Raw genomic sequence first — 13,018 nt, 5'->3', positions numbered from 1 at the left:
ATGAAGAAGAGCCGCAGCGTGCTGTCGGTGACGGGAGAAGAGGTGAGAGTGTAAACACTGGTGGATGAGAGTGAGAAAACCTGTTAGTCAGTCCATAGCAGGTGGAGTGTGTGTTGTGTTGAATGTGTACCATGACATACAGACCCCACACATCCAGGCTCCCTTTGTTCTCACTGGGAAGTCACAGTGGAGGGCTCGTCTCCCCAAGTCTCCTCTCTGTCTCCGTCCTCTATGTAAATGAGCTGTTGTCTTTTAAAGGTGACGTCTTGGTTGAAGGACATAATCCGATGCATTATTCAAGACCTTATTTATTGATTATGCCGAGTGAGTGCCCATACATGTGTGTGTGTAAACGCTTGCGGATGTGAGCATCCTTCCACATCTGGGTCTGGACGACATCAAACGCAGCATGGAAGCAACACGGCACTGTTGCCTAGCAACTGCTGCCATTCCCCCAGTGTTTTGTTGCTACGGTGCTGCAGTGCAGATCAGCCTGGCTCTGTAGAGGCCTCATCCCAGACACACACACGCTCACGTGCACGGAGACCAACACACGCACCGTCATGTCAAAACACACACGTTGATCATTTGTAACAAAATTGTCTTTTTGTGGAAGTTTCAGAATAGAAAATGTGGCAAATTCAAAACAAGTTCGGTAAATGTGGCACAATAACAACTGTATGATTCTCGACTTTATCACAGAATGAGATTGTTTTATTGGTGGATACAACATTTGTGTGTATATAAAGAGATGTAGATGTATATAAAGAGATGCAGATGTATATAAAGAGGTGTAGATGTATATAAAGAGATGTAGATGTACTTCTCTCGCTCCTCTTCCCTCCTCCGTCTCACAGGGAAACGGCACTGATGGACCAGGTGCCGGGGAGAAGGCGGAGTCATCGCGCTACAGCAGATCTTACACATCTGGCGCCACTCTTGGGGCCGAGCTGCGCAGAGGGCGGAGCAGGAGACTCTCATCAAGTCTCCAGGTGCTGAGAGGAAGCTGGGGGCCTATTAACCTGCTGGGGGGAGGGGGGGAAACACATGAGGAACAGGTGCAGATAATCACAAGGGCGGGAAACAGGACAAAGACAGGAAGTCAAGGTGGAAACACACGGGGAGCAAAAACTAAATAAAAAAGGGAAACACAGAATCAAATCCAACCTTAACCTCAACACGAGGAAAACAGGCAAAGTAATAAAGAGTCCAAGATCAAAACTATAATACTCAAAGTCCAGAGTCGTGACATAGTTCACCCAAAAAATGACAAATTTGATCATTAGAGGTCAACAGAGTTGCAGCCAAATCCAATACAATTTGAGTAAATAATAATAAACAATTCTTCAAATGTAGAAAAACAACAGATAGAAAACACAACATGTTTTCATTCTGCTCCTGTGGCGTCGTCCAAGTGTCCGACATTCAAATTCAAATTGGAAACGGCTTCATTTACACCAAGTTTTAGCCTAAATGGGGCAAACGTGCATCATTTAAGTGGGATTTAATAATGTGGTTATAGGTCTTGTTGTGTTTACAGTTTGCTTCCAACTTTTACTTTTGTTTTCACACTGGATTTAAATCAATGGAAACCAAAGTCTTCCTGCAACTACGACAAACACAGATTAAAAACTTAATTGAAAATAATTAAATGTGAAATTGTAGCTGAACATCATGCACTCATTTTAAACTGGTTGGTTAGGGTTGTGGCCCTGGAGCAGCAGCTCTCTTTGGTTTTATCCAGATGTGAATAAAAGAGAGAGAATGAACAAGTTCCCCTGTAAACTGACTGATGTCCTCTGTCCTCTGTCCTCTGTCCTCTGTCCTCTGTCCTCTGTTCTCTGTCCTCTGTGCTCTGTCCTCTGTCCTCTGTCCTCTGTCCTCTATCCTCTATCCTCTGTCCTCTGTCCTCTGTCCTCTGTCCTCTGTCCTATGTCCTCTGTCCTCTGTCCTCTATCCTCTATCCTCTGTCCTCTGTCCTCTGTCCTCTGTCCTCTGTCCTCTGTCCTCTGTTCTCTGTTCTCTGTCCTCTGTCCTCTGACCTCTCTCCTCTGTCCTCTGTCCTCTGTCCTCTGTCCTCTGTCCTCTGTCCTCTGTCCTCTATCCTCTGTCCTCTGTCCTCTGTCCTCTGTCCTCTGTCCTCTGTCATCTGTCCTCTGTCCTCTGTCCTCTGTCCTCTCTCCTCTGTCCTCTATCCTCTATCCTCTGTCCTCTTGTCCTCTGTCCTCTGTCCTCTGTCCTCTGTCCTCTGTCCTTTGTCCTCTGACCTCTGACCTCTCTCCTCTGTCATCTCTCCTCTCTCCTCTGTCATCTATCCTCTATCCTCTGTCCTCTGTCCTCTGTCCTCTATTCTCTGTCATCTGTCCTCTGTCCTCTGTCCTCTGTCCTCTGTCCTCTGTCCTCTGTCCTCTGTCCTCTGTCCTCTGTCCTCTGTCCTCTGTCCTCTGTCCTCTGTTCTATGTCCTCTCTCCTCTGTCCTCTCTCCTGTGTCATCTGTCCTCTGTCCTCTGTCCTCTGTCCTCTGTCCTCTGTCCTCTGTCATCTGTCCTCTGTCCTCTATCCTCTATCCTCTATCCTCTGTCCTCTGTCCTCTGTCCTGTGTCCTCTGTCCTCTGTCCTCTGTCCTCTGTCCTTTGTCCTCTGACCTCTGACCTCTCTCCTCTGTCATCTCTCCTCTGTCATCTATCCTCTATCCTCTATCCTCTGTCCTCTGTCCTCTGTCCTCTGTCCTCTGTCCTCTATTCTCTGTCATCTGTCCTCTGTCCTCTGTCCTCTGTCCTCTGTCCTCTGTCCTCTGTCCACTGTCCTCTATCCTCTGTCCTCTCTCCTCTGTCCTCTCTCCTCTCTCCTCTGTCATCTGTCCTCTGTCCTCTGTCCTCTGTCCTCTGTCATCTGTCCTCTGTCCTCTATCCTCTATCCTCTATCCTCTGTCCTCTGTCCTCTGTCCTGTGTCCTCTGTCCTCTGTCCTCTGTCCTCTATCCTCTATCCTCTGTCCTCTGTCCTCTGTCCTCTGTCCTCTGTCCTCTGTCCTCTGTCCTCTGTCCTCTGTCCTCTGTTCTCTGTTCTCTGTCCTCTGTCCTCTGACCTCTCTCCTCTGTCCTCTGTCCTCTGTCCTCTGTCTTCTGTCCTCTGTCCTCTGTCCTCTGTCCTCTGTCCTCTGTCCTCTGTCCTCTATCCTCTGTCCTCTGTCCTCTGTCCTCTGTCCTCTGTCATCTGTCCTCTGTCCTCTGTCCTCTCTCCTCTGTCCTCTATCCTCTATCCTCTGTCCTCTTGTCCTCTGTCCTCTGTCCTCTGTCCTCTGTCCTCTGTCCTCTGTCCTCTGTCCTCTGTCCTCTGTCCGCTGACCTCTGACCTCTCTCCTCTGTCATCTCTCCTCTCTCCTCTGTCATCTATCCTCTATCCTCTGTCCTCTGTCCTCTGTCCTCTGTCCTCTATTCTCTGTCATCTGTCCTCTGTCCTCTGTCCTCTGTCCTCTGTCCTCTGTCCTCTGTCCTCTGTCCTCTGTCCTCTGTCCTCTGTCCTCTGTCCACTGTCCACTGTCCTCTATCCTCTGTCCTCTGTTCTATGTCCTCTGTCCTCTATTCTCTGTCATCTGTCCTCTGTCCTCTGTCCTCTGTCCTCTGTCCTCTGTCCTCTGTCCTCTGTCCTCTGTCCTCTGTCCACTGTCCACTGTCCTCTATCCTCTGTCCTCTGTTCTATGTCCTCTCTCCTCTGTCCTCTCTCCTCTCTCCTCTGTCATCTGTCCTCTGTCCTCTGTCATCTGTCCTCTGTCCTCTGTCCTCTGTCCTCTGTCCTCTGTCCTCTGTCCTCTGTCCTCTGTCCTCTGTCCTCTCTCCTCTGTCTTCTATCCTCTGTCCTCTGTGCTCTCTCCTCTCTCCTCTCTCCTCTCTCCTCTCTCCTCTCTCCTCTCTCCTCTCTCCTCTCTCCTCTGTCCTCTCTCCTCTGTCCTCTGTCCTCTGTCCTCTGTCCTCTGTCCTCTGACCTCTGACCTCTGTCCTCTGTCCTCTGTCCTCTGACCCAACAGGTGCCCTGCTGGCTCCGGCCTCGAGATCGGACCCGGTCACCGGAGGTCCTGAGCAACGTGTCCCGTCCCACGACTCTCCCTCTCCGAATCCCACCACGCATCTCCATCACGCACGCCGACACCGACAGGTTCACACACACAATTTGACCTTTGACCTTGCAGATAGGCTGTGCAGGCTGTTTCCCCCTCTGTCCCCCCCCCCCTTGCTGATCCTCACTCTCGTGTTCCAGCTACGAAACAGAAAATGGCGTGTCGCCGGGTCACAGCCCCCTGGGCTCCCAGAGTCCGGGCCTCACCCTGAACACCTCCTTCCCCTCGGGCCAGAGAAGAGAATCCTTCCTCTACCGCTCGGACTCGGACTACGACATGTCGCCCAAGACGGTCTCTCGAAACTCCTCCCTCGCCAGTGAAGGGTGAGGCTCAGGAAGAAGCTGAGATAATGAGTGGGGAGGGGAGAGAGTGTCTCTTTTAAACGTTGATATTTTCATTTCAATCACCTCTTCTCCAACTCTTCCATCTGCTCCTCCTCCCAGGCACACGGCAGAGGACTTTATCGTCACACCTTTCGCTCAGGTGAGGTGTTCTACTGAGTTTACTGGATAGATATGAACTGTTTTAAATGTTTCCTGCTGGTTCCAAAGGCCACAAATAGCTTCTCAGCCGCTTGTGGCCAAATATTTAAATGTAAAGTGTTGGAAAAATAATGAAATCAGCACGTTGAAGGATTGAAATCAGTGTGTGGCATTCAGTCTGTCATGTACAGTTCTCTGACGGTGGTATCCCATGATGCTGTGCGATGATTTAGGTACTGGCCAGTCTTCGATCAGTACGGAGCAACTTCACCATCCTCGCCAACGTCTCCACGCCAACAGTCAAGTCAGTTCTGAGTCTAAATGTCCTGAAATGTCCCACTGATGCTCATCATGAAAGTGTGTTTGTGTAGCCGCCACAAAATCGGTAGTTTAGACTTTACCACAGTTTCTGAGACCTTAAAGTTCCAGGGGGGAAAGGGAAACCCCGCCGTAAATCCAGTTGTCTCAGATAAACATATAGGAACCAGGTAGAAAGTAAAGAATCCTGCCACAAAACCTAAATTAATAAAATAAAAACATGTTTAAAAGCATGTGGTGAACTGGTATCAACACATTGATAAAGTAGAGGAGCACATGCTGCTGTTAACATGTTGCTAGCGTGTCTGCAGCTTCCTGCTGGTTGAACTAAGCCCCGTGTGTTATAGGAGGTCTCCACTGGGCGGAGTGTGCGTCAGTCCCAGGGCGACACTCTCAGACCAGCAGTACCAGCAGCTGGCCCTGGACACTCTGGAGGAACTGGACTGGTGCCTGGACCAGCTGGAGACCATTCAGACTCACCGCTCCGTCAGCGAAATGGCCTCCAACAAGGTGAGTAGAGATGATCGGGACATTACTGACGTTCAGACTGATACGTGCACTTATTTATTTAGTCCATTGTTGATGATCCTTGTATATTTGTTTGTGCATTTGTATATTGATTATATACATATATGGGAGAATTCCAGTATTTTTCAACCTGTGCCCTATGTTTATATGTGAGTGGTTAATGATGGAACTTACAGAAACTTTTGGAATCGGTTCAAGCTTGTAATTTTATGGGGCAACTGCAACCGTCCATGAAATATCAACTGAAATTGATTTTGTTTCCACCGATAAAAGCATCATATAATTAATCTGGGTCTTTGGGAAGAGTCTTAAACACACAGAATCTAATCCTCCTTGGTTTCAGTGACTCTGTGGCTTCTGTTCACTGCTTCCAGAATGTCCCTGAGTAACTTTTACCCTTTTAAAACTTTTTAAATATGTTCTGACTCCCTGATTTCAACTGTCAACATCACATGTTGTTCCTGCTTTCAATTTACACATCTTTGGTTTTAGCTTCAGTCAACAGTTTGGGATTAAGAATAGTTTGAGGTCATGTTCTTGTCTGTTGGTTAGCTTGTTGTGCATTTGTATATTGATTATATACTTGTATGGGAGAATCCCAGTGTTTTTCAACCTGTGCCCTACATTTATATGTGAGTGGTTAATGATGGAACTTACAGAAACTTTAGGAATCGGTTCAAGCTTGTAATCTTATGGGGCAACTGCGACCGTCCATGAAATATCCACTGAAAGTGATTTTGTTTCCACCGATAAAAGCATCATATAATTAATCTGGGTCTTTGGGAAGAGTCTTAATTGTATGTTTATTGTTTTAAGGAGTTCAATTAATTCTTCATCTCTGACATATCTGATTACTTTATTTATCTGTAACACGTTTATTTGGAAAAGCAAACATTTTTAGAAAATAAATGAACTTTTCCATCGCTAAGACCAAATGAAAATCAACCAAATCAAAACAACACAACAAGGGGTTATTTGAAAACATCACAAAAAACAATATCAGATAACAAAGATTTAAAAAACACTGAGGCGAAAGTAAGACTATAATTACAGATGATATCATTTAAAAGATTAAAATGCGAGAACCCAGTTCTGCCAACATTAGAGCGTAAAGGTCATATCTTTTTTTTTTTTTTTTTTTTTAATATTTTCATTAGGAGGTATGGGACAGTAGAACAGGAATCAAAGTCAAATTTACATTGGGTATCACAAAATCTCAGTACGACAATTAACAATATATAGAGATATTGACACCATGAGATATTGACACCATAAAAACACTGTGCATCATGATGGATTAAGATTAAGATATACAGTCTTCCTCCTAGGAGGTTTTTCTTATTTTAAGGACCACACGAACGTGGTCATGCGAACAATACATTGCACAACTCAATGAAAATAATAAAAATAATTATAGATAGATAACTGAAAATTCTATTAAGTAATAATTAATTATTAAAGCTGCACAATATAAATAAATTAAAAGAAAAAATAATAAAATAAAATAAAAAAAAATAAAAAAAATTAAAAGTCAAAAAAAGGAAAAGAATAAGTATTAAAGGTCATATCTGAGGTAAGGAAGTTACTGGATCATTGACTGTAGTGACGTTAGAGAAGAGATAGTTTATAAATGAACAACATGAGTCGATTGGTAATTACCTCGATGTTTCTCCCCCACGAACAAACCGAGACACTGACTGGTTTCTGTTTTCCTCTCGTTGACAGTTTAAGAGGATGCTGAACAGAGAACTTTCCCATCTGTCGGAGATGAGTCGCTCCGGTAACCAGGTGTCTGAATACATCTCCAGCACCTTCCTGGGTGAGTGGGAACCAGGAGCTGATCCCTGTCCACGACAACATTTACCACTTTCGACCCAAACAAAAGCAATAAGTCCTCCTCTTGTTGTTGTTTGTCCATCAATCTGCAGACAAGCAGAACGATGAGGAGATCCCGTCTCCCACCCTGAAGGACAAACCCATGAGTCACATCAGCGGCGTGAGGAAACTGTCTCACAGCTCCAGCCTCTCCAGCAGTTCCATGCCTCGCTTCGGCGTCAACACCGACCAGGAGGACGAGCTCGCCAAGGTCTGCTCGTCTGTCGGCTTCCTCTCTGACTCACACAATCGCAGCTCTGACTTTGAACATTCAATGATGGGATTCTTCTCCCAGTAAAATAGTTTTATTCAGACGCTTCCCACCAGTAAATAACAAGTTATAGCATATTTTCACTGAGACATTTGTTAGGTTCACGTTCCGCCTCATTTTTTCGTTTCCTCCCGACTTCAGAAGTAAAAGTCTCCGGCTCAGCGTCTCTATTCTCGATGTGAACATGAATTATTTACTGTTTGTGGTTCCATGGAAGTGAAAGAGGCTGCAGATATCTGTGGATGCTGAGAGGGAACCATCAAGGTTATTTATCGTGACGTCTGCTTTGTGATCATTGTTAAAAAGGCACCGGCACCGAAATGAAAGAAGCTTCATCTGTTCATAAGCACAGGTTTTAGTGGGATTCTCTTTGATTTTAACTATCCTGGATGATAAGACCTAACATTTTAAATAGATTTTACCTTTAAAACTTGTGATTCAACACAATGTTTGTATTGTAGTCATTCAGGGCTGCGACTCGTGATCATTTTAATAATCGAATAATAAGACTTTCAGTTTTATCAATCAACTGTAAGAAACACTTTTAAATTAATTGATCCCAAAAACACAAAACATGAAGCTGTTAAATTTACTCTGATCAAAGAAAATATTCATGTTTGAGAAGTTTGCAACTGTGACTTTTTACTTGAAATCTTCTGCTAATCAGACAATGAACTAATCATTTTACCTCTAAAGTGACTTCTGATTGGCTGGTTCAACTGTTGCACATTGATTGTTGTTTATTTTGGTTTTATTATGTGGGATTCTGACATTTTTCATACATTTTGTTCAGTAAATATAGTGCATCATATCGTAGTGTGTTCTTAAAACCCTGAGTCGACTCAACTCTGACTCTGATGCTCTAAAAATGAATCTGTACTATTGTTTAGAAGACTTTTAATGAATCTTTTAACTTAAACTTGTAATGGAGCCTTTACTATGTTTTCTGTGATCTGATTGTTTAAACAGGAGCTGGAGGATCTGGACAAGTGGAGCTTCAACATATTCAGAGTCGCAGAATTCTCCAACAACAGACCGCTCAGCTGCATCATGTACACCATCTTCCAGGTGAACACAGCCAGAGTGTGTGTGTGTGTGTGTGTATGTGTGTGTGTGTGTGTGTGTGTGTGTGTGTGTGTTTGTGTTGTACATGATGAACTCCTGGTGGAGGGTTAGTGAACTCCTCGGTTCTCCTCCCTCCTCCTCAGGAGCGCGAGCTGTTGAAGACGTTTCGAATCCCACTCGACACCTTTGTCACCTACGTGATGACCCTGGAGGACCATTACCATGGCAACGTACCGTACCACAACAGCCTCCATGCTGCGGACGTCACCCAGTCCACACACGTCCTGCTGTCCACACCTGCCCTTGATGTATGTGGACACACACACACACACACACACACACACACACACACACACACACACACACACACACACACACACACACACACACACACACAGAGACACACACACACACACACACACACACACACACACACACACACACACACACACACACACACACACACGCACACACACACACACACACACACAGAGACACACACAGAGACACACACACACACACATACAAACACACACACGGGATGTAACTTAATACATTTACTACACTACTGTGCTGAGGTACCTGTTCTGCTTGTGTATTTAAATATTGTTTATTATATTGTACTTTAACTTTGTACTTTATACTGTTTTAAATAAATATGGATAAATGCCCAGATTTCTTTTTTTTAAATATATTTTTTCGGGAGTGTATTTGACCTTTATATCTTTATAGTTGATGCTAAAGAACTAACATGAGATTGCTGTGAACCGTTGTGGCTCAAATTCCAGTATTTTAATCTGATAAAAGTAACAGTGGTGTGTGTTTAAAGCTTATTGACTTGGTTCTCTTCTCTTTTCTCTGACTCCTCTCTCGTCCCTTGTCCCGTTCAGGCCGTCTTCACTGACCTGGAGGTCCTGGCCTCTCTGTTCGCTGCAGCCATCCACGACGTCGACCACCCTGGCGTCTCCAATCAGTTCCTCATCAACACCAGTGAGCACAAACACAACCACGTGTTTCTGGATGTTTGCACAAACCGTTTCCCCTCTTCCATCGTTCTCTCTCTCTCTCTCTTTCTCGGCTCAGACTCAGAACTGGCCCTCATGTACAACGACGAGTCGGTGTTGGAGAACCATCATCTCGCCGTCGGCTTCAAGCTCCTGCACCAGGAGAACTGTGACATTTTCCAGAACCTCACCAAGAGACAGCGCCAGAGCCTCCGCAAGCTCGTCATCGACATGGTGAGGAAACTCGTTCACCACAAACACACACAATCTAATTCTCCCTGGTTTCAGTGACTCTGTGGCTTCTGTTCACTGCTTCCAGAATGTCCCTGAGTAACTTTGACCCTTTTAAAACTTTTAATAAACGCTCTGAATCCCTGATTTCAACTGTCAACATCACATGTTGTTCCTGCTTTCAACTTACACATCTTTGGTTTTAGTTTCAGTCAACAGTTTGGGATTAAGAATAGTTTGAGGTCATGTTCTTGTCTGTTGGTTAGTTTGTTTGTTTGTCAGGTTTTCAGCAGGATTTCACGAAACTTTGTTTAAGCAGCACCGGCTCACGGGCGGGCCGGTGCTGCCGATAAGCCTCAAACATTGTTATGTTTAAGAACTGCCTCGTACCGCTAGATACTGATGCAACATATCATTAGAAAGCTACGATTCTTCCGATTCGACTGATGTAAACTATTTGAAGATGGGATTACCACAGCCGGTACAATTAACGTCTCAGTCAAGACACTAACACAAAAAAACAATCACAAAGTCGACATCACTCACCTAAGAAGCATCATATTAATCCACAGATCGATAACATTCCAACGAAAACAGTCTTGGTACAAAGGTCCAGACGATCCATCCAGTAACATAATCAGTCCAAAACACACTATTACATCAAAGAATAGCCACAGTCAGCTGTTGCGTAATCTCAGCGCAGCCAGCATCAAGATGTAAACAACATGAAAGATGTTTATTTGTATACATTTTAAACGATATAACAGGTTTTGCCTCCTTTATATAAAAGTATGATTTTGAGTGTAAAAGTAGCCTTTTTAGCCTAGTTGGTTACCATAGTTCCAAATGGCCTTTTCGGAAAACGCCTAGACATGCCCTTAGGAAAAAATCTGTGAAATATTCATTTTCTGTGGTATTGTTATCAAATTTGAACCACGGCTAGTCAAGGCTTCATGCTCGGGTCCCAGTGTGTTTTCCAGCTCATACGTCCCAGCTAGAGTCATCTGCAGGCATCTGTTTAACCAAAAACATTCATGCGGAAATAAAAACCTTCCACTTCACTGTGTTTCAAATGCTATTACTCAATGTCAGTTAGGGCTGAACGATTTGGGGAACTAATCTAATTGCGATTATTTCCCCAAATATTGCGATTGCGATTTAATATGCGATTTTTTCCCCGTACTTTCGGTACTCCTCAGACAGGCATTTTAGGCGAATCTCACCCGCTGCTTAAGAGGCTACAGGATGAAACATCGGCCGAGAATGAACTCATTGCATTTTGACACAGATCCAGGATTTTTTTTTTTACATTTTCACAGATTTCCCAGGGAAATATTTCATGGATCTTGATGAAATTCATTCTGGTGAGTTGTGTCTCTTTCTGCAGGTGTTGGCCACGGACATGTCCAAACACATGACCCTGCTGGGCGACCTGAAGACCATGGTGGAGACGAAGAAGGTGACGAGCTCGGGGGTTCTGCTGCTCGACCACTACACAGAGCGAATACAGGTGAACCGTCATCGATACCAGTTTCCTGTTCTGTCCCTCTCACGTTAAATGAAAATCTCGACACAGTTTGTTGTAACCTTAGCTCGTCCACGTTCTTGTGTGTGTAGGTGCTGAGGAACATGGTGCACTGTGCCGACCTGAGCAACCCCACCAAGGCGCTGCCGCTGTACCGGCAGTGGACGGAGAGAATCATGGAGGAGTTCTTCCGACAGGGCGACAAAGAGCGAGAGAGAGGGATGGAGATCAGCGCCATGTGTGACAAACACACAGCGTCTGTGGAGAAGAGTCAGGTAAGGATGGACCAACCTCTTCCAATCTCTCATCGTTAATACAGTCAGATGAATCGATGCTGTGAGGGAAACCACGACCTTCGACCTCTGAAATCTAATCAATGTTTTCTCCAGGTGGGTTTCATCGACTACATCGTGCATCCGCTGTGGGAGACGTGGGCCGACCTGGTGCACCCGGACGCCCAGGAGCTCCTGGACACGCTGGAGGAGAACAGGGAGTGGTACCTGAGCACCATGCCCCAGTCGCCCTCGCCCCCCCCCGACAGACACCTTCAGCACGACCGCTTCCAGTTCGAAATCACCCTGGAGGACGTGGAGCACAACAACCACAACCAGGTGCACCTGGAGAACAGCAACGGCGGGGGGAGGGAGGACCGGGCGGAGCCGAACGGCGAGGGACAGAACCACGTCGGAGCTGACGAGGAGGAAGACGAGGAGAATCACAACAGTAAACAGAATGGAGTCCGGGATGAAGAGGAAGAGGAGGAGGAGGAGGCCGGAGAAGAGGAGGAGGACGAGGAAGAGGGACAGGAAAACATGGAACAGCAAAATGGAGTGGAGCAATTAGAAGAGGATGGAGCAGAGCAGACGGATGAAATAGAAAAGCAAGAAGATGATGATGGAGAGGAAGACGAGCAGACCAAAGAGGAAGAGGAGGAGATCGAGAAATGTCAGGAGGAGGAGGAGGAGGAGGAGACCAAAGAGGAAGAGGAGGAGATCCAGAAAAGCCAAGAGGATCAACAGGAGGAGGAAGAAGATGTAGGAGGTAATGAGGAGGCAAAGGGTGATGAAGAAGAAATTGTAGAAAAGGAGGAGGTAGAAGGAGAAATAGATGGAGAGAGAGACAGCGAGGGGGAAGAGGGAAATGAAAATGAGGAGGCAGAAGTGGAGGAAAAAGAGGAGGGAGAGATGGAGGAAAATGTAGAGGAGGAGACGGAGGAACAGGTTGATGAAGAGAAGAAAGTGGAAGAAGAGGAGGACGAGAAAGTTGAGGAAGAGGAGGGTGAGAATGAGGAGAAAGTGGAAGAAGAGGAGGGAGAGACAGAAGACAATGTAGAGGATGAAGAGGGGGAAGGAGAGGAGGAAGAGGTAGAGAAGGAGGAGGAAGAGGAGGAAAAGGGAGAGAAAGAGGAGGAAGAGGAGGTGCCAGTTGAGGAAGAAGAAGAGGAAAGTTAGTCGGGTGTAAAATCACAACTTGAAAGCATCAGTGAGGAAAGAGGTGAAGAAGAGATGAAGACGTGCGTGAGGAAATCCGTTGAGGCTTCGACAGTCAGCTGCGTGTGACTGCTGAGGAAGAGGATGAAGAGGATGAAGAGGATGAAGAGGAGG

General features: G+C 45.6%; 1 protein-coding gene across 1 annotated transcript; it reads left to right on the top strand.

The window, feature by feature from the left end:
• On the top strand, positions 1–12,763 carry LOC133021101 (cAMP-specific 3',5'-cyclic phosphodiesterase 4C-like; the record flags this gene model as incomplete). Its single annotated transcript, XM_061087874.1, has 16 exons — positions 1–42; positions 858–992; positions 4,026–4,153; positions 4,256–4,438; positions 4,559–4,598; positions 4,831–4,901; positions 5,263–5,425; positions 7,169–7,262; positions 7,372–7,529; positions 8,559–8,657; positions 8,798–8,962; positions 9,545–9,644; positions 9,738–9,892; positions 11,277–11,399; positions 11,507–11,689; positions 11,804–12,763. Coding segments are annotated over exons 1-16 (2,799 nt in total), but the record flags the coding sequence as incomplete, so codon positions are not given.
• Between the last annotated feature and the right edge of the window lie 255 nt (positions 12,764–13,018).

The sequence above is a fragment of the Limanda limanda genome, chromosome 2 (assembly GCF_963576545.1).
Source record: "Limanda limanda chromosome 2, fLimLim1.1, whole genome shotgun sequence".
Taxonomy (NCBI): Eukaryota; Metazoa; Chordata; class Actinopteri; order Pleuronectiformes; family Pleuronectidae; genus Limanda; species Limanda limanda.
This window is presented reverse-complemented; position numbering and strand designations above follow the sequence as displayed.